We start from the raw sequence: 27,360 nt of genomic DNA on the forward strand, positions 1-27,360 counted from the left end.
CAGTTAGCCTAATCTGCATGTCTTGACTGTGGGGGAAACCGGAGCACCTGGAGGAAATCCACACGGACACGGGGAGAACATGCAAACTCTACATAGAAAGGCCCTCGCCGACCACTGGGCTCGAACCTAGGACCTTCTTGCTGTGAGGCGACAGTGCTAACCACTACATCACCGTCCCACCCGCACTCAGAACCTTTACGTGATAATCTATATATAGTACCAGTCAAAAGTTTGGACACACCTTCTAATTCAGTGTTTTGTCTTTACTGTTATTAATTAAAAGACACTTCATTCATGTCTTACAGTAATGATGGATGTCATTTCTCTTTACTTAGTTGAGCGGTTCTTGACATAATATGGATTACTACAGTTGTGGAATAGGGCTGTTTACCGTATTTTTATTATTTGCTATTTACTGTTTGATCACAAATGCATTAAGAAAGCAAGAAATTTCACTAATTAACTTTTGATGAGACACCTGTTAATTGAAAAGTATTCCAGGTGACTACCTCATGAAGCTGGTTAAGATAATGCTATTAATGTGCAAAGCGTCATCAAGGTAAACAGTGGCTACTTTGAAGAATCTAAAATATGAAACATATTTTGTTTTTTAATGCTTTTTTTTGTTTACCACATAATTCCATATGTTCCAGATGTGATTTCACAGTTTTGCTGTCTTCAGTATTGTTCTACAAAGTAGAAAATAGTCAAAATACAGAAACACCTATGAATGAGTAGGGGTGTCCAAACTTTTGACTGGTACTGTGTATACAGTATAACTTAATTTTATTACTTAAAAGTCTTCCAGATATTCCAAAGTAAGCCTGACTTGAACATTAAGTAAAGAATGACCGAGCATGCTGCTATTTAAGCAATAGCGCACAAGCAACAGTGTGGTTTGGCGTAGGTACGAGTGCCATAGGGCGAGTGTTGTACCTAATCACAGTCATGCCAATTTTCAGTATAACTGTAAATTGGCGAGTGCAAGATTTCTTTTATCCAACAGTTCTCTAAACAATATTAATAAACAAAGATTAATATCAGGTAATGAGCATTTTGGATACAGTATGACCACATGGTCTGTTTATTTCTGGTCCACTAGCAGAACTAGCTCCTGACTCCAGACTCACTTTATAGCATGTCAGCAAGATCACATTGATTTGTACATTCTTGTTAAAAAAAAAAGGGGGGGGGGGTTCTGGTAAAATCAATGTCCTTTCTCATTTCTGAAAAGTATCGTTTGCCATGCCTGCTGATGGTGCTGCTAACACTACCATCATAACTGTTTTGAACTAGGAAGTGAAATTTTACATGGTGAACACAAAAAAGTGGAGTGAAATGTCCCAGTGCAATTATAGTAAACTTAAGCACTCTTGGAGCACCACTTGACCAATCAAATCAACCAACCAGAACTGTTTTATCAAGGAAAATAATCGGTGATTTAGTGTGATGCATATTCAATACATATTTAAATAAGACAAAAAAAATGCAGCTTGTCAAGGAAGACTCATCTCATCTCATCTCATCTCATCTCATTATCTCTAGCCGCTTTATCCCGTTCTACAGGGTCGCAGGCAAGCTGGAGCCTATCCCAGCTGACTACGGGCGAGAGGCGGGGTACACCCTGGACAAGTCGCCAGGTCATCACAGGGCTGACACATAGACACAGACAACCATTCACACTCACATTCACACCTACGGTCAATTTAGAGTCACCAGTTAACCTAACCTGCATGTCTTTGGACTGTGGGGGAAACCGGAGCACCCGGAGGAAACCCACGCGGACACGGGGAGAACATGCAAACTCCGCACAGAAAGGCCCTCGCCGGCCACGGGGCTCAAACCCGGACCTTTCAAGGAAGACTCCTTCCAGAAAAGTTAAATAAACATCTCCTTATAGAAATTTCACTATGAATCCATGTTCAAATATGCAACGATTTCAACTGTATCAGAAACGGTGTTTAAATATTTTTGCTTAAACATTTGCATGGCAACTGTAGCTATAAGTCACAAGTTTAACAAGATAAAAGTGCACCAGAAAAAGTTCTCTTCTACCTGCAGCTCTTTGTTGAACATACAGATTTCTTTTGACAGCTGGTAAACTCATAAGCCCTAAAAGATCAGTTTTTGTCACCCATCGCTTCTCATGCATCACTGCAGGAGTTGTTTATTGTCTCTCCTGCAAGAGATGCCTTATATGAAAAAAAAAAAAGCAGCTGGCTGAGGATTTCACCGAGTATGTCCATACTATAAACTCTAATGATGTCTCCCTTCCAGTGGCAAAACACTTCTAGAGCAATAAAGATTTTTTTAAAAGCATGAACATATATAACATCATCAAATATATAACCTTTCAAATGTAAACCGGTTTCTGTTCCTACAACCACAGAAGCACTTTGCTTGCATGTATGATGGAAATTTTGTGTACTGCACTTAATTTTTACTATAGCTACAATTTCTACTGACGTACACTGCAGTCAGTTACTCTCTGAATTTTGTCTAGAGTAGATTGGATTAGGTTAGATTAAATTAGTTTAGACTAAATAGGATTAGTTCAAATTAGATTAGACTTAGATTTTAAATTTCAAATTAGATTTTATTGCCTTCGATTGGGTTAAATTGTTTGTTTAATTATCAATTAGATTTTAGCAATATAGATTAGATTAATTTAGATCACACTCAATTACATTTTATTAGACTAGATTGAATTAAATTTAATTTCCATAGATTAGATTACTATGGATTAGATTTGGTTCATTAAGATTTTAATTGATAGTATTTATTAAATTAGTTTGCATCACATTCAATTAGATTAGATTAGATTAGATTAGATTAGATTAGATTAGATTAGATTAGATTACAATGAATAAGATTAAATTGTTTTAGATTAAAAACAGTACAGAGGATTTAACTAGATTTATTTTAACCTACATTTAATTAATTAAATGAAATTTAATTTACATTAATTTATTTAATTTACAGTAAGTAAATGCTTGCTGGCTAATATTAGTTGACCAGACTTCTATGGATTTTTAACCTTTTTTTTATTATTTGTTATAAATAAATAAATAAATAAAGGACACTTACACTGAGAATTAAACATTTTGTTAAAGCACAAAAGGAAATTTTGAACAGGTATAAATTATGTGCTGTTTTGAAAATCATTTTGTTTTGGTTATTTTTGATAAATTGAAACTGAGAGTCGTGAGGGAATTCAGACATGTTCCTGTGCAATGTAAACTCTCATGGCAATCATGGCAGGAGTGCATCGTGTTACGTGGGCCACAGTGTGCACTTGCCAGAGTTGGTAATTGAGCTTATTTGTCTCGTGGGTTCACAGGGAGTTGGCTGGTCTCTCAGGTGAGGCAGTGATAACAGATACACTCAGAGGACTCTGAGGTAATGGATGGGGTTATGCTACTTTACATTTTATTGGTGCAGTGTGGCACTTTTTGATTTGTGTGTGTACTTGTACAAGCCTCTCTGCAAGTTAGGAAAAGTACGATTGGGGATCCCAGTGAAATAAATAATACAGTATGTAAGGAGGAAAGAAAGGTGATCCTTCCTATTGGGATTTACATTATTCGTCCTAGTGCACAATACAAGACATAGCAATTTTAGCCAATTGAGCTACATTCCTCTCTAAGGTATAGAGAGGGATATGAGGTGGAAGAGAAGGAGAAAAAGGTGAAAAAGAGGGTAAAACTGAATGAGAAGGAAAGTTTAACCAAGAAACACAAAGATATAATGAATTATTATATGATAATACATAAAACCACACTATTTTACAGGATACTGAGTAATTAACAGAGTGAGGTGTGCTGCTGTTACAGGACAATATGCAAAGATCAGTAATAGTGTTATTACACCAAACTTGATGATTTTTCGATAATGGCACATCCCAAATTTTTATTCCTTTTCTACCATGTCAAATTTCCAACTGTGACCATTTTTTATTTACTAAAAAGTATGATGTGTTGTTCTTTAATCAGTTTATAGTTACATTTAATGTTTTGAAATGTCTGCAAAAAAATACAACAACTCCCCAACAGCAGAAAACTTTGACTCTCCCACGGCTGAAAACCTACTGAGTCTCCCACGGCAGAAAACCTACTGAGTCTCCCACAGCGGAAACCCTACTGACTCTCCCACGGCGGGAAAGTTACTGACTCTTGCACGGCAGAAACCCTACTGACTCTCCCATGGCGGGAAAGTTACTGACTCTTGCACGGCAGAAAACCTACTGACTCTCGCATGGCGGAAAACCTACTGACTCTCGCACGGCGGGAAAGTTACTGACTCTCCCAAGGCAGAAAACTTACTGACTCTCCCACAGTGGGAAAGTTACTGACTCTCCCACGGCGGGAAACCTACCGACTCTCCCATGGCGAAAAACCTACCTACTCTCCCACGGCGGAAAACCTACCGACTCTCCCATGGCGGAAAACTTACCGACTCTCTCATGGCAGAAAACTTACTGACTCTCCCACAGCAGAAATTTACTGACTCTCCCATAGCAGAAAACTGATTGTTTTCCATATTTCTTCTTTTCTATTGGCTTTAAGACCAAGTGCTACTGTTTTATGAAATGTCTTGCAGTTTAAAGTGTTTTCATAAACTTTTCTTAGTTCATCAACTGAGTTTCTCAGTCAGTTGTGTGGTCTGTGTGTGAGCATAACGGTTATTAGTTATAGTAGGTTGGGCTCAACCAGTTAAGTTTGTGTGAAACTGATACAAGTGCACATTCTCGTGCAATATTTTAACCATTTAAATCACATAATCATGACAATTTATTTGTGACTCCATATACATAATTTATTCAAGTAGACAGACTACTCAATATTGTTAGAATTACTCCATAGTTAAACCTACTTTGAAAATATTATGCTAATATACAGTGGTGCTTGAAAGTTTGTGAATCCTTTAGAATTTTCTATATTTCTGCATAAATATGACCGAAAACATCATCAGATTTCCACACAAGTCCTAAAAGTAGATAAAGAGAACCCAGTTAAACAAATGAGACAAAAATATTATACTTGGTCATTTATTTATTGAGGAAAATGATCCAATATTACATATCTGTGAGTGGCAAAAGTATGTGAACCTTTGCTTTCAGTATCTGGTGTGACCCCCTTGTGCAGCAATAACTGCAACTAAACGTTTGCGGTAACTGTTGATCAGTCCTACACACCGGCTTGGAGGAATTTTAGCCCATTCCTCCGTACAGAACAGCTTCAACTCTGGGATGTTGGTGGGTTTCCTCACATGAACTGCTCGCTTCAGGTCCTTCCACAACATTTCCATTGGATTAAGGTCAGGACTTTGACTTGGCCATTCCAAAACATTAACTTTACTCTTCTTTAACCATTCTTTGGTAGAACAACTTGTGTGTTTAGGGTCATCATCTTGCTGCATGACCCACCTTCTCTTGAGATTCAGTTTATGGACGGATGTCCTGACATTTTCCTTTAGAATTCGCTGGTATAATTCAGAATTCATTGTTCCATCAACATTTCGATTGGATTAAGGTCAAGCCGTCCTGGCCCAGATGCAGCAAAACAGGCCCAAACCATGATACTACCACCACCATGTTTCACAGATTGGATAAGGTTCTTATGCTGGAATGCAGTGTTTTCCTTTCTCCAAACATAATGCTTCTCATTTAAACCAAAAAGTTCTATTTTGGTCTCATCCGTCCACAAAACATTTTTCCAATAGCCTTCTGGCTTGTCCACGTGATCTTTAGCAAACTGCAGATGAGCAGCAATGTTCTTTTTGGAGAGCAGTGGCTTTCTCCTTGCAACCCTGCTATGCACACCATTGTTGTTCAGTGTTTTCCTGATGGTGGACTCATGAACATTAACATTAGCCAATGTGAGAGAGGCCTTCAGTTGCTTAGAAGTTACCCCGGGGTCCTTTGTGACCTCGCCGACTATTACATGCCTTGCTCTTGGAGTGATCTTTGTTGGTCGACCACTCCTGGGGAGGGTAACAATGGTCTTGAATTTCCTCCATTTGTACACAATCTGTCTGGCTGTGGATTGGTGGAGTCCAAACTCTTTAGAGATGGTTTTGTAACCTTTTCCAGCCTGATGAGCATCAACAATGCTTTTCTGAGGTCCTCAGAAATCTCCTTTGTTCGTGCCATGATACACTTCCACAAACGTGAAGCTCAGACTTTGATCGATCCCTGTTCTTTAAATAAAACAGGGTGCCCACTCACACCTGATTGCCATCCCATTGATTGAAAACACCTGACTCTAATTTCACCTTCAAATTAACTGCTAATCCTAGAAGTTCACATACTTTTGCCACTCACAGATATGTAATATTGGATCATTTTCCTCAATAAATAAATGACCAAGTATAATATTTTTGTCTCATTTGTTTAACTGGGTTCTCTTTATCTACTTTTAGGACTTGTGTGAAAATCTGATGATGTTTTAGGTCATATTTATGCAGAAATATAGAAAATTCTAAAGGGTTCACAAATTTTCAAGCACCACTGTAACAAAAAAAAGTAGACAAGTAAATGTTAGTAAATAATAAACCTGCATATAAACAACTTAAATTCATACAACCACTGAACACACACACACACACACACACGCACACACACACACATTTCAAAAAGCCTTTTTTTCGGTGTAAAAGTGGAAGGGTATAGCATAGGATTCATGTCTGTCATTCCTGTAATAAAGGAAGGTGTAAATGCACCCAAGGTACAGCTAAAACACATTTAAATCAAATAATTCAAACTACTTTAGGAGGCCTGGGACACATTTTAGCAGATGTTATACAAGTGTCAATACATTCATCTTCCTAAATCACAGTGAACAGGAGTTAAGGATCCCATTGATTGTTATGATGCTCATGCTCCCTGCTGTCTAGTGTACATAAGAAACATGTACCATAATGCAGTTTGCACATATGGCTGCACTGGATAAACCACAAACAACTGCTGTATTAAATAGTCTAAGAGCATGTGCTTCTCAAGATTGACGTCCAGAAAATGTCCTCTTAGATTGGGTGAATTAAAAAGTCATGATTGTCAAGACACCAAAATCCTTTGATACAGTGTATATGAGTAAATTTGTCTATTAAATGCAGAAATCTGGCTAACTAGAGACACCAACAAGTATGAGGATCAAATCCAGAAACAAGATCGGTGTAAATGAGGTCACGAATATTGATTAGGACAAGAGAATGTGGCTGGATTGTCATTTTCTATATAATAATTGAATGGCAAGGATTAACAAGGATTATAGATATGGTGATAAAGGATTTTAAAAAGGATTAGAGAAAGCATAAAGGATATAGAAAAGGATCAGAGCTATAATGAGAGCAATAGATTTTCCTTTGACCCTTAGTAAGAAAGATATTGCGAAGGATTGGAGAATACAGCCATCTTGCTTTATTGTGTATCATTCTGGTCAAAGCACTGAATTTGATTCCCTTGTTGTTCATCAGATTCGCCTGATGTCTCACATTATGATCCTTACACACAGCGCAGATGGTGTGAAATCAGTTCAGTGAGGATCAGCAGCTCAAAGCATGCTGTGTAGTGTGCATGATTGGCCCAGTCGGGGATTATTAGAGGGGGCGATTTCCTAATTAAATCCAATTTAGTGTTCTGTAGCAGTGTAATATACTGTGCATATTCTGAAATAGAGCTATTAGAGCAGTGTATGGATAATAACACCTAGTTATTCCTGGTTTCTTTGTCTCTTATGGACATGCATGTCTTATAAAGAGGCATGAATACAACATTAATTAAAAATGATCAGGGCTAAAAGGTTTAATTGGTCTTTAAAAAAACTAATACAAGTAGAGAGTTTTTAAGAGTTTTAACTATTTTTGACATTGTTACTGAAGACATCAAAACTATAAAATAATATATGGAACATGTTTGTTTGATCTGTAACCGCTTATCCCGTGTGGGGTCACTGTAGACCATAAATAGCTTAGAAATAACAAACTATTTCAACATTTAAAAAAAATACTATAAACAGCAGTAAGCCATAATAAATTAAACAAAGTCAATATTTGGTGTGAGACGACCCTTTGCTTTAAAAAAAAAAAAAGTAGTCTCAGGTACAGTGAGTGCAGTTTGATAAGGAAATGAGCTGTAGGTTTTACTGAGCATCTTACAGAACCAGCCACAGTTCTTCTGGACACTTTGACCGTCACACTCGCTTCTTCATTTTGCACCAAAACCCAGCAGCCTTCATTATGATTTCTTTATTAATCTGAAAAGTGGTCTCTTATGTAAAATGCTGCTCAGATGCAAACATTTTTCTGTAACATTTAATTTTGTGCTGGAAAATGAACGTTTAGAACTTTAAAATCATCTTTGTACTGACTCAATAATGTAGAAGTCATAAAATAAAAATCTATAACAAAGTTTGTACAACCCTGATTCCAAAAAAGTTGGGACAAAGTACAAATTGTAAATAAAAATGGAATGCAATGATGTGGAAGTTTCAAAATTCCATATTTTATTCAGAATAGAACATAGATGACATATCAAATGTTTAAACTGAGAAAATGTATCATTTAAAGAGAACAATTAGGTGATCTTAAATTTCATGACAACAACACATCTCAAAAAAGTTGGGACAAGGCCATGTTTACCACTGTGAGACATCCCCTTTTCTCTTTACAACAGTCTGTAAACGCCTGGGGACTGAGGAGACAAGTTGCTCAAGTTTAGGGATAGGAATGTTAACCCATTCTTGTCTAATGTAGGATTCTAGTTGCTCAACTGTCTCAGGTCTTTTTTGTTGTATCTTCCATTTTATGATGCGCCAAATGTTTTCTATGGGTGAAAGATCTGGACTGCAGGCTGGCCAGTTCAGTACCCGGACCCTTCTTCTACGCAGCCATGATGCTGTAATTGATGCAGTATGTGGTTTGGCATTGTCATGTTGGAAAATGCAAGGTCTTCCCTGAAAGAGACGTCGTCTGGATGGGAGCATATGTTGCTCTAGAACCTGAATATACCTTTCAGCATTGATGGTGTTTTTCCAGATGTGTAAGCTGCCCATGCCACATGCACTAATGCAACCCCATACCATCAGAGATGCAGGCTTCTGAACTGAGCGCTGATAACAACTCGGGTGGTCCTTCTCCTCTTTAGTCCGAATGACACGGCGTCCCTGATTTCCATAAAGAACTTCAAATGTTGATTTGTCTGACCACAGAACAGTTTTCCACTTTGCCACAGTCCATTTTAAATGAGCCTTGGCCCAGAGAAGACGTCTGCGCTTCTGGATCATGTTTGGATACGGCTTCTTCTTTGAACTATAGAGTTTTAGCTGGCAACAGCGGATGGCACGGTGAATTGTGTTCACAGATAATGTTCTCTGGAAATATTCCTGAGCCCATTTTGTGATTTCCAATACAGAAGCATGCCTGTATGTGATGCGGTGCCGTCTAAGGGCCCGAAGATCACGGGCACCCGGTATGGTTTTCCAGCCTTGACCCTTACACACAGAGATTCTTCCAGATTCTCTGAATCTTTTGATGATATTATGCACTGTAGATGATGATATGTTCAAACTCTTTGCAAGTTTACACTGTCGAACTCCTTTCTGATATTGCTCCACTATTTGTCGGTGCAGAATTAGGGGGATTGGTGATCCTCTTCCCGTCTTTATTTCTGAGAGCCGCTGCCACTCCAAGATGCTCTTTTTATACCCAGTCATGTTAATGACCTATTGCTAATTGACCTAATGAGTTGCAATTTGGTCCTCCAGCTGTTCCTTTTTTGTACCTTTAACTTTTCCAGCCTCTTATTGCCCCTGTCCCAACTTTTTTGAGATGTGTTGCTGTCATGAAATTTTAAATGAGCCAATATTTGGCATGAAATTTCAAAATGTCTCACTTTCGACATTTGATATGTTGTCTATGTTCTATTGTGAATACAATATCAGTTTTTGAGATTTGTAAATGATTGCATTCCATTTTTATTTACAATTTGTACCTTGTCCCAACTTTTTTGGAATCGGGGTTGTATAAAAAAAGGGTGCCTAAAACTTTTGCACAGTACTGTATGTTACAAATTTTAGATTCTTTAAAGTATCTAGCATTTCCCTTGATGACGCTTAGTACACTATTGTTATTATCTTAACCAGTTTCATGAGGTAGTCACCTGGAATGCTTTCCAATTAATAGGTGTGCCTCGTCAAAAGTTAATTAGTGCAATGCCTTGCCTTATTAATGTGTTTGAGATCAAACAGTAAATAGTAAATAATAAAAATACAGTTCCACAATTGTAGTAATCCATATTATGTCAAGAAGCGCTCAACTAATTAAAAAGAAACGACAACCATCATTACTTTAAGACCTGAATGAAGTGTCTTTTAATTCATAAAAATAAGGAAAAACCATTGAATTGCAGGGTGTGTCCAAACTGCTGCCTGGTACTATATATAAAATGAAGGAATTAATTGTCTTTAATGAGATTTCATCGAATGAATCCCTTTTAAGGCATTGAAATTAAAATGTTAGTGTTTTAGTGATGCTTTGTTGTGTATTCATCATTATAAAAGAGAAGAACAGCTTGTGGCCGAGTTAGAGCTTGTTCATTTTACAGACACACCATGTGGTTTTGATTAAAAGGCTCTAATGATTGGCCAAGTCCATGTGTAAACACTTTTGGCTTTCATGCTGTGAATCAGTGCTCTCCATTTCCCAACATCTTCACAAACACGATAACACTTTGTTCGTTAGGACCCATCATCTGCCTTCTTAAGTGTTCACAATAAATGTGTGTATCTGTTTCTTTTAACGTCTGAGATTTACCAGGAAAAATTGTGAAATCCCACTTACAAGCCGAGACCCTAATCTCTTCTCATCTCATCTCATTATCTCTAGCTGCTTTATCCTGTTCTACAGGGTCGCAGGCAAGCTGGAGCCTATCCCAGCTGACTACGGGCGAAAGGCGGGGTACACCCTGGACAAGTCGCCAGGTCATCACAGGGCTGACACATAGACACAGACAACCATTCACACTCACATTCACACCTACGCTCAATTTAGAGTCACCAGTTAACCTAACCTGCATGTCTTTGGACTGTGGGGGAAACCGGAGCACCCGGAGGAAACCCACGCAGACACGGGGAGAACATACAAACTCCACACAGAAAGGCCCTCGCTGGCCACGGGGCTCGAACCCGGACCTTCTTGCTGTGAGGCAACAGTGCTAACCACTACACCACCGTGCCGCCACCTAATCTCTTCTTCTAAAAGTAATTTTGTTGTCTTTTTCAATGACCTGTTGAGCCTGTGTGTGGTATCTTATTTTAGACGAACTGTTCTGTGAGTTTACCCAGTGGTCCAGCAATGACATGTCACTGAACTATTTTCGTGCAGTTCTGTGCTTTGTGATGTCTCGGGTCCGTTTTTGCATCAAATCTTACTTCAAAATCATACATTTCACCAAAGCACACTAAAATGGGTGGAAAATATGATGTTTGGGTGACATAAAATTTTCCTTTCCAGTGATGATTACAGAGATAGAAAGCTTGAAAACAGCACGGGGGGAAAGCATCTTTTCTCCTTAACTGTAATTCAACATACATTTGCACAGGGCCTTTAACCTTGAGCTTCTCTTCCTCTCCTTTTTTTTGAGGAAAGGGCAGTATACTCCTTTTGACAGCTTGATGGATGAACACAGATGACTTATGTTTTTTTTTTTTTTTGGCAAGGGCTGGCAGCCACTCATGGCCTACGCAGCAGAAATAAATAAATGGACAGAAAATGACTGCAGCTCACCACTCTGCCTTTTGAAAGCATTTTATTAGAACATGACTCAAAAGGCATTGTAGTCAGCAGATCTTTATAGATAATGGATTTGTACATTTCTATAACATGGAGAGCTCAGGTCGAGTCCGTTTCCTCTTTTATCTACTTTGTACTTCAATAGCACCATCACATGTTCTATCTGTCATGCCATATATATATATATATATATATATATATATATATATATATATATATATATATATGAGAGAGAGAGAAAGATATGTGTCCACCAGATTTTCATACCAGATGCTCAGATTATGGAATTTGAGTCATCCCTGCTGCATTACACTACCAAGTTTCCCTATGCAGGAAATACAAACCAAAGTGAAATTGGACCAAGGGAAGTTACTGTAAATCTGACATGAAATCACGTGCACGCAACCCAAACAGGTCCATTTTCCAGGCACTCAGTGCGTTTACATGCACATAGAGAGAATCGAATTTCTGCCGTTGCTCGACTGAAATCGAAGTTCAAAATGCCATGTATACACCTTAATTCGGCTGAAATTGAACTGAACTTGATTTCTCGGAATCGAGCTACACGACCTAGATTATGCGATTTCTGCCGAGCTACTTAGTGCATGTATACCCTATTGAGCTACGTATTCGAGCTACTTACTTCAGCACTGCCCCTTCCGGAAGTGACGAGTGACGAGACCACAAGGGAAACACAACAGCCTCGGTCGGCATGACAACGAATCATGACAATGGCATGAATCTTTTCTTTTTGTGGCATTGTTTGCGCTGTTAAAATTTAGCTCAGTTACTGTATCACCAAATACATCTGTACAGCTGTTGCATAGCTATGAATTGTGTACATAAACAAGTCATTGTATTTGTGTGTGTGTATATACACACACAAATATATGTCCAATATCTGAAGAATGTCAATAAAAACAAAACAATTGAACTTTTTGTGTGTTTATTAAGACATAAGTTAAATTGTAAGCAAAAAAAAAAATTTTTGTAAGCAAAAAATGGACTTTAGAAAAATATTATTGTGCAAAATAAGTTGTCTTACAAAACAGTGGTCTGCGCCGGACAGTTTATAGCCATACAGTCTGTTAGAGCAAGCCTAACAGCTTGAACACGGAACTCTTCTTCATGACGACAACCGGAAGTGTACCAACATGATGGGGCGTGTAGCGCCACGTGTGGCTCGGGTGCACAATGCACCTTGCACAATAGCCCGATTTCACTTGTGCATGTAGGATTGGATTTCTCTGGCACCCCTGCTGGGACCCTTTGCTCGATTACCGACAGTAGCTCGATTTGGACGTGCATGTAAACGTACTGACTGACTACAGATGATATAGGACCTTGTGAATTCATCAGGAGACAATCTCAACTGTAGATTATTGGCAAATTTTGTAGATTTGTTGAGCAACAGACTATAAATTGCTAAATGACAAAAGGTCAAGAAAACAAGTGGTGAACTATTAAGCGCCGCCAAGCAAATGTTGCACAAAAACTGCACTCGCATGAGCAACACATTTTCACTACAAATCAAAATTATGTTAAAAGTGGTCAATTTATCCTGAAGGGGTGCTATTGAGGTGATTATTCATTGATAGTTACTGGATCAGCCAGCAAAAACGGTGCAAAATATCGCGCACTTTTCAACACCATTTCTACACATTCTGTAAACAGCACATCTGGTACAAAAATCCCATGGCACGACACATATATCTCATGACAATAAAACCTGTCATGGGGTGGGATATATTAGGCAGCAAGAGAACAGTCAGTTCTTGAAGTTGATTTGTTGGAAGCAGGAAAAATGGGCAGGTGTAAGGATCTGAGAGACTTTGACAAGGGCCAAATTGTGATGGCTAGATGACTGGGTCTGAGCATCTCCAAAATGGCACATCTTGTGGGGTGTTCCCATATGCAGTGGTTAGTACCGAACAAAAGTGGTCCAAGGAAGGACAACCGGTGAACCAGTGACAGGGTCATGGGTGTTGAAGGCTCATTGATATGGACTATATAGCCTTGGTCTGATACTATGCATGCATATTATATAATCAACTGTAAAACCAATAATTGCTAGCAAAAAGCTAGCTAGCAGCACTCTCTAATCTTAGCAAGATGGATAAAAAAATCCCACCGATGCTAGTGTTCCTCGCTACAGTACATCAGTGCATCATTCCATACTGGAATCAACCAGATCTTCATAAGTCAAATCAAGAATATGGAAAACTGATGGACTTTTATGCTCATGTTACAGAGTGATGCTTATGTTAACTGGCTAAGCTTTGGTTTCATATTGCAAGCATGATCTTTAGGTTAATGTATTTGTAATGGTTCAGTGTTCGTGGGTGGAGCACAGAGGACGGCAGGACAGAGATCAGGTTTGACAGCACGTTTTATTACCACGCTTTTCAGCATAACAATTATGTGCACTTTTCAGACACATACACTCAGCGTCTGGTTCAGCCAGCGCTCCTCTGCTCTCGCTCTCCCTCCTTAAGTAGGGCGCGGTCACTGGGAAGACACAAACACAGGTTAATTGCTCTCAGGTGTAGTGATTCTGCCACTTACCTTCCCTGACTCCGCCCTCCTGTCACAGACCGGCGCTTGACCACGCCCCTGCTGCCACAGTATTATTAAAGGAAAAGGCCACCCTGAAACATGTTAAATAGATTTATATTGAAATATTCTGGCTGTAGTTTTCTTACTGCTGTGAGAAGTTAGCGGTTGTGTGCCACGCTGATGTCACGGGGGACCTTTTTAGCTCAGTGACAAAGGTATTTAATAAGAAAATGGAGGAAAGAAAAATGGTCAGAGTTCATGCTTTGCATCTAAAATAAAAGAGCAAGAGCTTCTTTTCTCATTCACCATTTCAGATTTCAAACAGCAAACATTGGACACAAAGTTCCAGAATGCAATGCAGCTATACATCGTGAGTTACAGGAGAGATTTGGCTCGGCTTGTTAGCAATCGACGGTGACATTAACATAAACGTTGGAGCTTTGGAAGCTGATACGTTTCAGCAGAATGTACTAGATGAGAAGGTGAGAGAGCTAAACAGACTAAAGCACTGCTGCATTGCTCTCTTTAGGTAGAGCTAAATTCCACTGGCACCAGTTTCAACAGGTAGTAAGTCAAACGACACTATGGGTATTGTACGCCAGCATGTGGTGTTCGTATTTTTGTTACTCAGCCAGTGTTGGTGGGTCTGGTGGACCTGCTGCATTTTGGTGCTTTAAATTCAACACAATCAAACAATTTTACATTAAATACTTAACAGATGTTTACTTCACCCCAAGTACAAGCAACATAAACAGCCTATATGGTTAATATTCGCCCTTTACCTTTGTTAGATTACATTTATTTAAAAAAAAGTGCTACTCGTTTTTTGTTTGTTTTTTAATAAAATGTAATTTTACAAAAAGAAAATCAATTACAGTCAAAATATGAGTGGAAAAAATTTTTATCTTCAAATTTACAAACGAAGCAAGGTTTTTCATAACTGATTTTTATTTCTTTGAATTTCATTAGAAATTTAACCCATTCAGTTCAGTTTACACAACACAAGCTGAACACGTACACTAACCATGTCAGTCTATACAACACATCATCCCCATGCTCGTCTTCATTTTGGGACTGGCTGATGCTCCATCTCATCCTCTTCTTCAAAGTCACTGTCAGACTCTGAATTTTCAGAAATGTGATTCTCACGTTCTGAAACGTCTTCCTCTACATCATCATCAAAAGCTTCTCTCTCTTCCAAAATCATTTGCAAGGCCATCTGAGCAGAGAATGTTTTGGCCATCTTGAGCAGTTGTGATAAGGAGCCACATTGGAAAAGCCATATTTATTGTGTCCCGCCCCCAATTTATGGGAACTTCTGTCTTGGTTCCTGCAAGACAGAGGGTAAAATGTGTAGGAATGTGAGAGCAGACAGGTGTCGGTGCTTGAATGGCAGGGGCAGAAACTCAAAACTCACTCACACACACACACACACACACACACACACTAACAGCAGGCCCAGACAGAAGGAGGACAGAGTGAAGGTACACACTTTTATTAGCCCCGGGTCCAGTGGACCCGAACATCCTGTATGTACAACCCTGATTCCAAAAAAGTTGGGACAAAGTACAAATTGTAAATAAAAACGGAATGCAATGATGTGGAAGTTTCAAGATTCCATATTTTATTCAGAATAGAACATAGATGACATATCAAATGTTTAAACTGAGAAAATGTATCATTTAAAGAGAAAAATTAGGTGATTTTAAATTTCATGACCACAACACATCTCAAAAAAGTTGGGACAAGGCCATGTTTACCATTGTGAGACATCCCCTTTTCTCTTTACAACAGTCTGTAAACGTCTGGGGACTGAGGAGACAAGTTGCTCAAGTTTAGGGATAGGAACGTTAACCCATTCTTGTCTAATGTAGGATTCTAGTTGCTCAACTGTCTTAGGTCTTTTTTGTCGTATCTTCCGTTTTATGATGCGCCAAATGTTTTCTATGGGTGAAAGATCTGGACTGCAGGCTGGCCAGTTCAGTACCCGGACCCTTCTTCTACGCAGCCATGATGCTGTAATTGATGCAGTATGTGGTTTGGTATTGTCATGTTGGAAAATGCAAGGTCTTCCCTGAAAGAGACGTCGTCTGGATGGGAGCATAAGTTGCTCTAGAACCTGGATATACCTTTCAGCATTGATGGTGTCTTTCCAGATGTGTAAGCTGCCCATGCCACACGCACTAATGCAACCCCATACCATCAGAAATGCAGGCTTCTGAACTGAGCGCTGATAACAACTTGGGTCGTCCTTCTCCTCTTTAGTCCGAATGACACAGCGTCCCTGATTTCCATAAAGAACTTCAAATTTTGATTTGTCTGACCACAGAACAGTTTTCCACTTTGCCGCAGTCCATTGTAAATGAGCCTTGGCCCAGAGAAGACGTCTGCGCTTCTGGATCATGTTTAGATACAGCTTCTTCTTTGAACTATAGAGTTTTAGCTGGCAACGGCGGATGGCACAGTGAATTGTGTTCACAGATAATGTTCTCTGGAAATATTTCTGAGCCCATTTTGTGATTTCCAATCCAGAAGCATGCCTGTATGTGATGCAGTGCCGTCTAAGGGCCCGAAGATCACGGGCACCCAGTATGGTTTTGCGGCCTTGACCCTTACGCACAAAGATTCTTCCAGATTCTCTGAATCTTTTGATGATATTATGCACTGTAGATGATGATATGTTCAAACCCTTTAAAATTTTACACTGTCGAACTCCTTTCTGATATTGCTCCACTATTTGTCGGCGCAGAATTAGGGGGATTGGTGATCCTCTTCCCATCTTTACTTCTGAGAGCCGCTGCCACTCCAAGACGCTCTTTTTATACCCAGTCATGTTAATGACCTATTGCCAATTGACCTAATGAGTTGCAATTTGGTCCTCCAGCTGTTCCTTTTTTGTACCTTTAACTTTTCCAGCCTCTTATTGCCCCTGTCCCAACTTTTTTGAGATGTGTTGCTGTCATGAAATTTCAAATGAGCCAATATCTCATCTCATCTCATTATCTCTAGCCGCTTTATCCTGTTCTACAGGGTCGCAGGCAAGCTGGAGCCTATCCCAGCTGACCACGGGCGAAAGGCGGGGTACACCCTGGACAAGTCGCCAGGTCATCACAGGGCTGACACATAGACACAGACAACCATTCACACTCACATTCACACCTACGGTCAATTTAGAGTCACCAGTTAACCTAACCTGCATGTCTTTGGACTGTGGGGGAAACCGGAGCACCCGGAGGAAACCCACGCGGACACAGGGAGAACATGCAAACTCCGCACAGAAAGGCCCTCGCCGGCCACGGGGCTCGAACCCAGGACCTTCTTGCTGTGAGGCGACAGCGCTAACCACTACACCACCGTGCCGCCATGAGCCAATATTTGGCATGAAATTTCAAAATGTCTCACTTTCGACATTTGATATGTTGTCTATATTCTATTGTGAATACAATATCAGTTTTTAAGATTTGTAAATTATTGCATTCCGTTGTTATTTACAATTTGTACTTTGTCCCAACTTTTTTGGAATCGGGGTTGTAATATAAATGTGTGTGTGCGTGTGTGTGTGGTGTGTGTGTGTGTGGGGGGGGGTACAGTGTGTGGGCATCGAAAATGTGTTCTGATATATGTTCTTCACAGAAAATGAGCCAAGGCCAATGAGTCCGAGTTTGAAAAAATAATTAAACGTATCATTGTTCCTTTGATAAAAAAAATGAAAACGGGTCCCACAGACCCAAACACCATACAAGGGTTAAATTCAAAAAGTCAACCCAGAATTTAATTCCAAAATAAAACTTGGGCACCAGTAATGATCATACAATGATTACAAAGATTAATATGCTAGTTGTTCAGAGTTGATTTTTATTCTAAAATCTTAGTTACAAATATTAAAAAACAAAATGAAGCATTATCATAGGCCACTCAAAGCCATGATATTGCATTTGACAGTTATCACACGTGTTTGTTTGTTTTTTCTTTCTTTTACAGGAATACCAGTCATGTAATACACTTCCCTGTCCTGATCTAAAGAAAACAACACCATGGACACCTTGGACCCCTGTGAACATCTCAGATAATGGAGGCCATTACGAGCAGCGATTTCGCTACACATGTAGGGCACGAGTGGCCGAGCCAAACATGCTTGAGGTTGGGAGGCAGAGGATTGAGATGCGTTATTGCTCCAGTGACGGCTCCACTGGCTGCTCCACCGATGGTAAGCTTTCATTCATCCTTCTGTTAGACCATTATATATATTCTCCTCTGTTATAGTGATCTTATCTCCCTGCTGTCTGCCTCTCTCTGTGATGGAGTGTGTGTGCAGTGGCTGTAGGGCGAGATGCTTCAGCGTTTTTGTCTGCTATCGTGAAAGCAGCATGATGTACTGAAGTGAATAATGTCATTCTTTTTCACTCTCTCACTCGCTCTCCGCTGCTATCGATTTTATATTGAGTTATATTACCACAGCTGGTACCATGCCGTTACCCCTTTCATGGAACCAGTAAACCTCTATCAGAAATTATGTTTCCATGTTTCCACCATTATATAATATGTAGGTTGTAGATTACAAATAACAACAACCATAGATAAGAGTTGAAGTTATGGTACAGAGCAGAGCCAGTACTTTTCAGATGACACAAGAATCTGCCTTTGAGTGCCATCTAGAACTGGTACCATTTTACAGTGGTGCTTGAAAGTTTGTGAACCCCTTTAGAATTTTCTATATTTCTGCATAAATATGACCTAAAACAGCATCAGATTTTCACACAAGTCCTAAAAGTAGATAAAGAGAACCCAGTTAAACAAATGAGACAACAATATTATACTTGGTCATTTATTTATTGAGAAAATTGATCCAATATTGCATATCTGTGAGTGGCAAAAGTATGTGAACCTTTGCTTTTAGTATCTGGTGTGCCCTCCTTGTGCAGCAATAACTGCAACTAAATGTTTCCGGTAACTGTTGATCAGTCCTACACACTGGCTTGGAGGAATTTTAGCCCATTCCTCCGCACAGAACAGCTTCAACTCTGGGATGTTGGCGGGTTTCCTCACATGAACTGCTCGCTTCAGGTCCTTCCACAACATTTCGATTGGATTAAGGTCAGGACTTTGACTTGGCCATTCGAAAACATTAACTTTACTCTTCTTTAACCATTCTTTGGTAGAACGACTTGTGTGCTTAGGGTCGTTGTCTTGCTGCATGACCCACCTTCTCTTGAGATTCAGTTCATGGACAGATATCCTGACATTTTCCTTTAGAATTTGCTGGTATAATTCAGAATTTATTGTTCCATCAATGATGGCAAGCCGTCGTGGCCCAGATGCAGCAAAACAGGCCCAAACCATGAAACTACCACCATCATGTTTCAAGTCAAGTCAAGTCAAGTTTATTGTCAAATATGCTATACATGCTTGACATACAGCACAGATGAAATTACAGTCCTCTCTGACCCACAGTCCAAACAGGCAATGCAATAAATAAAAAAAAAATAAAAAAAAATAGAATAATTGAATAAACAATACAAACAGTATAACCACTCTAGATAAGAACTGGACATAAACTAAACACTCATAAATAAAAAAATAGAATAATTGAAATAAACAACACAAACAGTATAAACACTCGATAAGAACTAGACATAGACTAAACACTCATATGTATACACACACACACACACACACACACACACACACATACACACATAAATTGAAGCAAATAAACAGTCAAGGGCACTTGAGGTATAGCAGGTAAACATGAGATAAGCAGAATAAACAATAAACTAATATCTGCTTAGGTGAGGAAGTGCGGAATAGTGCAAATGAGCAAGGTAAAATGAAATGTGCAGTCCCTGAGTTCAGTGTGTTAATGAACGTTGAGAGTATGTATGTGTGTGTGTGTGTGTGTGTGTGTGTGTGTGTGTGTGTGTGTGTGTGTGTTGGGGGGGACTGTGAGGGTGACATGTCAGATGCTGAAGGGGGGCAGGGGGGTGTGCGGGCAGAATCTGTGGCAGGGGGCGGGGGGGAGGAGGGGCAGAACAGGGAGGGAGTTGAGCCTCCTGACTGCCTGGTGAAAGAAACTGTCCTTGAGCCTGCTGGTTTTGGCCCCGAGACTCCACAGTCTCCTCCCTGACGGCAGCAGGCTGAAGAGGCTGTGAGATGGGTGGGTGGGGTCACCTACAATCCTGATGGCTTTGCGGGTGAGGCGGGAATTATAAATATCCATTAGAGAAGGGAGAGAGACACCAATGATCCTCTCAGCTGCTCTCACGATGCGCTGCAGAGTCTTGCAGCAGGACACGGTGCAGGCGCCATACCACACGGTGATGCAGCTGGTCAGGATGTTCTCGATGGTGCCTCTGTAGAATGTGTGCATGATGGGGGCCGGGACTCTTGCTCTCCTCAGTTTACAGAGGAAGTACAGACGCTGTTTGGCTTTTTTGGCCAGTGATGCAGTGTTGTTCTAGGACAGGTCTTCAGAGATGTGCACACCCAGAAACTTGGTGCTGCTCACCCTCTCCACTGCAGCACCGTCAATAGATAGTGGAGCATGCTGGGTGTGCGCTCTCCTGAAGTCCACAACAATCTCTTTCGTCTTCTCCACGTTCAGGCAGAGATTGTTGTCGTTGCACCACATGGCCAAGCGGCTCACCTCACTCCTGTAGATTGTCTCATCGCCATTGTTGATGAGACCCACTACAGTCGTGTCATCTGCAAACTTAATGAAGAGATTTGAGCTGGATGTTGGTGTGCAGTCGTGGGTCAGCAGAGTGAAGAGGAGGGGGCTCAGCACACATCCTTGGGGGGCCCCCGTGTTCAATGTGATGATGCTGGAGGAGTTGCTGCCGACCCATACAGCCTGTGGTCTCCCCGTCAGGAAGTCCAGCAGCCAGTTGCAGGACTTCCTGACGGGGAGACCACAGGCTGTTTGGGTCGACAGCAACTCCTCCAGCATAATCACATTTAACACGGGGGCCCCCCAAGGATGTGTGCTGAGCCCCCTCCTCTTCACTCTTCACAGATGGGATAAGGTTCTTATGCTGGAATGCAGTATTTTCCTTTCTCCAAACATAACGCTTCTCATTTAAACCAAAAAGTTCTATTTTGGTCTCATCCATCCACAAAACATTTTTCCAGTAACCTTCTGGCTTGTCCACGTGATCTTAAGCAAACTGCAGACAAGCAGCAATGCTCTTTTTGGAGAGCAGTGGCTTTGTCCTTGCAACCCTGCCATGCGCACCATTGTTGTTCAGTGTTCTCCTGATGATGGACTCATGAACATTAACATTAGCCAATGTCAGAGAGGCCTTCAGTTGCTTAGAAGTTACCCTGGGGTCCTTTGTGACCTCGCTGACTATTAAACGCCTTGCTCTTGGAGTGATCTTTGTTGGTTGACCACTCCTGGGGAGGGTAACAATGGTCTTGAATTTCCTCCATTTGCACACAATCTGTCTGACTGTGGATTGGTGGAGTCCAAACTCTTTAGATATGGTTTTGTAACCTTTTCCAGCCTGATGAGCATCAACAATGCTTTTTCTGAGGTCCTCAGAAATCTCCTTTGTTCGTGCCATGATACACTTCCACAAACGTGTGTTGCGAAGATCAGACTTTGATAGATCCCTGTTCTTTAAATAAAACAGGGTGCCCACTCACACCTGATTGTCATCCCATTGATTGAAAACACCTGACTCTAATTTCACCTTCAAATTAACTGCTAATCCTAGAGGTTCACATACTTTTGCCACTCACAGATATGTAATATTGGATCATTTTCCTCAATAAATAAATGACCAAGTATAATATTTTTGTTTCATTTGTTTAACTGGGTTCTCTTTGTATACTTTTAGGAGTTGTGTGAAAATCTGATGATGTTTTAGGTCATATTTATGCAGAAATATAGAAAATTCTAAAGGGTTCACAAACTTTCAAGCACCACTGTACCTCAGTTAAGCCTCCAGTTGGACTTTGAACTCTAGCTATATCCAGCCAGCTGCTCAGCACCCTCATCACACTTTCAAAAAAAGCACTAGACTAAGTCCAGTTGCTACATTTTTTTTGATTATAGATTCCATTTGGGCTACACAGTGGATTTAAAGATGGGTACTGTAAGGCTGAGATGTTGTGGCGCACATTTTCCAAGACAACTCTCATCAAACGGTCTTTGTGCACAACTTTATACAAGTTTCAGAAAACTGTTCTTGGAAGAAAAGTATACTCAAATGTCAATGTATTATAAACCTAATGTTGGCTATGTAAAGTAGAAAACAACTGGTGGTATGTTATTACAGGAAACTAATCAGTGGTGGAATGGCATTACATGGACACAATGAAGTGTTTTATTTTGCTTATAACACAACAGTTTGCTACAAAGAAACATATTATCGCAGCCATAGAAAGATTAACATGTCACGTGACCAAAACAATGTAAAAAAGCCTTCTGTCCTGGATGCTCTTCCGTGTGGAAAAACAAAGTTACAGCTTTATCTCTGACCGTTAAATAGCACTGACAGTGGAGATTCATTCCATAAATGCAACATTAACATCTCATCTCATCTCATTATCTCTAGCCGCTTAATCCTTCTACAGGGTCGCAGGCAAGCTGGAGCCTATCCCAGCTGACTATGTGCGAAAGGCGGGGTACACCCTGGACAAGTCGCCAGGTCATCACAGGGCTGACACATAGACACAGACAACCATTCACACTCACACCTACGGTCAATTTAGAGTCACCAGTTAACCTAACCTGCATGTCTTTGGACTGTGGGGGAAACCGGAGCACCCGGAGGAAACCCACGCGGACACGGGGAGAACATGCAAACTCCACACAGAAAGGCCCTCGCCGGCCCCGGGGCTCGAACCCAGGACCTTCTTGCTGTGAGGCGACAGCGCTAACCACTACACCACCGTGCCGCCACATTAACATCTAATTTCGATAAATTTCACCATGTCAAATATTCATCGATTTATGCATTAGAATGAGTGCATTAATCCATTTCTGTGATTTGCCTTGCAGAAAATTAGTCAACACCTTTTAACTAACCAGATTCGAGAAATCAACAGCAATGAGGTGTAAAAGCTAATTAACAACTGTCAGGGTGCAGGCACTTACTAGATGCAGATGCAGGGGAGAGCAGGTGCATCGCAAACTGGAAACCAAATCTAAGACTTAATCTGTGTAGCATTGTCAGGGGCAGGCTATGGTCGGTCGATGTACAAACAGAGTAATGGAGACTAAACAAGATCAAGGTCAGGAACAACAGAGCAATAAGGTCAGAGTCACAGGAAACTGTCAACGAGACAACTGACAGTCAACTGACAGAACCCCCTCCAAGGCGCTCACTCCGGGAGCGACTTCCTTCCAAGGCATCCTCTTTTTCTTTTTCAAGCTGGCTTGTCAGGGTATTGACTGTGAAATTTCTGAGTTAAGAAAGGGTCCAATATGTCCTTGGCTGGCACCCAACTTTGCTCCTCCAGGCTATACCCCTCCCAATCCACCAGATATTCCAGTCCACCTTGTCTGTGATGAGAATTGAGGATTTTTTGGACTTGGAAGATGGGATCGTCTTCTGGGTTCTGAGGTAGTGGAGGTTTGCTGGCAGGTGAGCTGGTGGGCCTTGGACTGCTGGTTTGAGACATGATACATGGAATGTTGGTGCCATGCGGCAACATGGCGGGAGTTACAACTTATAGAAGACTTCATTAATCCAGTTCTGTATCTTGAATGGGCCTATGTAGTGGGCTTGCAGTTTGTAGCATGTGCTGGTTTGAGGCAGATCCCTGGTGGATACCCATACGCGATTGCCAGGAGAATATACTGGTGTTTCTCCCCTATGCTTGTCTGCATATCGTTTGTAATTTCTGGCTGCTTCCTCCAGGCATTTATGAACTCCCTCCCAAACCTGTTCACTTCTTTTGAACCATGAGTCAATGGCTGGGATTTGGGTCGGGGAATCATCCCATGGGAACAATGGAGGTTGGTATCCAAGAATGCACTGGAATGGAGTGAGCTGGGTGGCTGAGTGTTTGATGGAGTTCTGGGTGTATTCTGCCTAGGGGAGAAACTGGGACCAGTCCTATGGATTCTCCATACAAAATACTCGTAGGAAACACCCGATTTACTGGTTAGCCTGCTCTACTTGCTCATTAGACTTCAGATGATATCCTGAGGTTAGGCTTACTGAAACCCCCAGTTTGTTTATAAAATTGGCCCAGACCCGCAACATGAACTGAGGACCTCTGTCACTCACTATATCATCTGGAATGCCATAGTAGACAAATGAAAAGACAAAGACACAGGAAAAGAGGAGTTAGGTGGTTTTGAGTGCTGTGGGCAGCCTAGACAGGAGAATGAGTTTCAGTGCCCTGGAAAATCAATCAATGACCACCATACTAATGGTGTTGTTCTGTGACTTCAGGAGGTTCGTGATGAAGTCTATAGCTAAGTGTGACCAAGGTCGTTGCAATATGGGTAGGGGGCAAAGGTTGCCCAGGGGGGCTCTGGGTACCTTCGCTTGAGCGCAAGCTGAACATGATGAAATGAATCAGTTGACTTTCATTAGCATGTTCTCCCACCAACTGAAACCAACTGCTTGTGTCATGCTCCGCCCCGGACATCCACTCCAGAGATTATGGATCTCTCACACCAGCGCCGATCCTGATCTGGGACAAGAATTCCTTCTCCCCTGAACTTACTTCCTGGTTTTCACTGCTGCTTATTTAAAGGCCATTCTCAGACTCTCTTTTTGCCAGAACGTTTCGTTTGCTACTCTAGCCATTTCTGTGCCGCTCTTGCTTCTCATGTTTTTTTTTTCTCTAGTTACTTATCTTGTTCATGGTTTTTGCATTAAAGGTCTCCTTGCATCATTTTTTCATTAATTGCGCGGTGGTCTCTAGTATGAATGAATGCCCTGTGAGCCAGTTTTGGTGAAAAAAATGCTGTGGTTCTCCTGTTTCAGGCTGCTCTAGTTTGCTGGAGGAGTGGGTGGCGGGAGAACGACAGGATTTCAGCTCTTACTCATTAATATTCATGACATGTAAACGTGTTACCTCTGATTGGCTAACAGCACTGTGACGCTACCTCCAGTGAGTCAGAACAAGCAGATGTGGGTGTCTTACTACGGCGAGAGAGAAGGAACAAACCGCGAAGGGAAAAATACCATGCGCTGACGTCATTGAGGTGCGACGTGAGGAAATAAGAAAAATTCAACAAATGTTTGGGTTTTTACTGAACAAACAAACAAATAAAATGAACGAGTGACTTAAAAAAAAGAATGTGGGTGTCTTTGTAAAAACTGTTTTGATTGGCTATTATGGTCTTGACGTTGATGTTTTGACCAATAATAATGTAGATAACATGAATTTTACATCACATTCAACAAGATTTAAACGAGACTAAAGATGGCGACTTACAAATAATGTGTAAACATCGTTGGAGTTAATAAAGTTTGAACAGCATGAAGGAACATACCCCAACCCCCCGAAATTAATAAAAAAAAATTCTCAACGGATTTAGCATAATATAAAAAGGTCGTTTTTTACTCAGAAAAAGCGGAAAAAACTCATCCCTGCCTAGCTTGTGACCATGTCATGCATGCTAACGTGGAGAATATGAACATGCTATTTTGTAACAAAAACCTTTGAACAAAAAGTTCATGTTTTACTTATAGCTTGTGAGCTGGTGGTTGATCGTCTTGACGGCACAGATCCAGGGATTAAATGCAACCTCGAAGCAAAACCACTACTGAAGGCACCGAAGTTTGAAAAGTCACTGTGGTTGAAATGATCAGAACACAGTACTAACGCTGTATTATACTTCACTGGTGGTGTTCCAAAGATAAATTCCAATCATTTCTTCAACTCTTCTATCTTGGGCAAGAAACGCAACGTTGATGTGTTACTGCCACAAATAACACAGGCACGAACTTGTTCAGACATGTTTTCAACTTGTTGTTAGGTCCTCTTCGTTAGCTACTGATGAGATGGGCTCTGCTCAGTGTTGCCAGATACTGCTGACGTTTTCCAGCCCAAAATATGTTCAAATCCGCCAAAATGCACTTAAAACCACCCAATCTGGCAACACTGGCTCTGCTATCTCTCCTCGCGCTTAAATCCGAACTTCCTTCCTGTGGGTGGTTGCAAGCCAAGGTGGGCGAGGCCATGAATACTAATTTACGAAGTGCCGTAAGATCGTATGGCTTTTTCAGATCCGCTCGTTTTTCCAACTATTTTCTTTCATAGGCTAATACAGGGAATGGGGGTAGAATTACATTTTCACATGCAGCATGCATATGCAACTCGGAGTGAACTGTGGTATTTCAAAAAGAGCCAGTATTAAATGTTTTTGGTGGAAGGGCATCTTTAAGGGTTTTTTTCTGGTTCATGGTTTTTTGCACTAAGGGTTTTTTCTTGCTCATGGTTTTTTACACTAGTGTTTTTGTCTTTGCCTGTCTCGTGTTTTTGTCAAGTTGTTTGTCTCTTTTTGCCCTGACTATTTTTGCCATTTGTTTATTGTCCTGTTTATTTACCTTTTTGCCACGCCCTTTCTTCTCTGGATTAAATCATCTTATTTATTGGATTACTGTCTATGTTCTGCTTTTGGATCCTAATTCCACCACACCTCCACCAATCCTAACAGCTTGGATGTCCGGTTGCGAGAGATGAGTGAGCCCAAGTGATGAGCTGCCCTTGGAAACGTGGTGGTACATGCATAAGTTCAGGAGGACAGTAGTCTGGTTTGTTGTGTGGCTGTGCCTGAGCTATGGGTTTGTTGATTTCCCAGGTAATAGAATTCATGAAGAAGTCGGGGGGGTAATATGGGAATGGGTTCACTGCCAGAGCTGGTTGTGGTGTGTAGTCTGGAGAGTGTGTTTAAAGCAGTTTGCTTCGCCTCCTCTGCTGCACCCATGGCAGCGAAGTATTCTGTCAAGGTGCAGGCATTTAGTGCAGATGTAGGGGAGAATGGGTGCATCGCAAACTGAAAACCAAATCCAAGACGTAATCCATGTAGCGTAGTCAGAGGCAGGCTAA

At 40.8% G+C, this 27,360-nt stretch overlaps 1 protein-coding gene across 1 annotated transcript in view; it reads left to right on the top strand.

The window, feature by feature from the left end:
* The window catches only part of sema5a (sema domain, seven thrombospondin repeats (type 1 and type 1-like), transmembrane domain (TM) and short cytoplasmic domain, (semaphorin) 5A), a 535,180-nt gene that overhangs the window by 392,409 nt on the left and 115,411 nt on the right, over positions 1-27,360 (top strand). The window contains exon 17 of the mRNA XM_060899996.1: positions 18,325-18,550. Within this exon, the coding sequence (XP_060755979.1) occupies positions 18,325-18,550 (226 nt within the window). The remainder of the gene's footprint in view (positions 1-18,324; positions 18,551-27,360) is intronic.

This window comes from Neoarius graeffei, chromosome 19 (genome assembly GCF_027579695.1).
Source record: "Neoarius graeffei isolate fNeoGra1 chromosome 19, fNeoGra1.pri, whole genome shotgun sequence".
Lineage (NCBI taxonomy): Eukaryota > Metazoa > Chordata > Actinopteri > Siluriformes > Ariidae > Neoarius > Neoarius graeffei.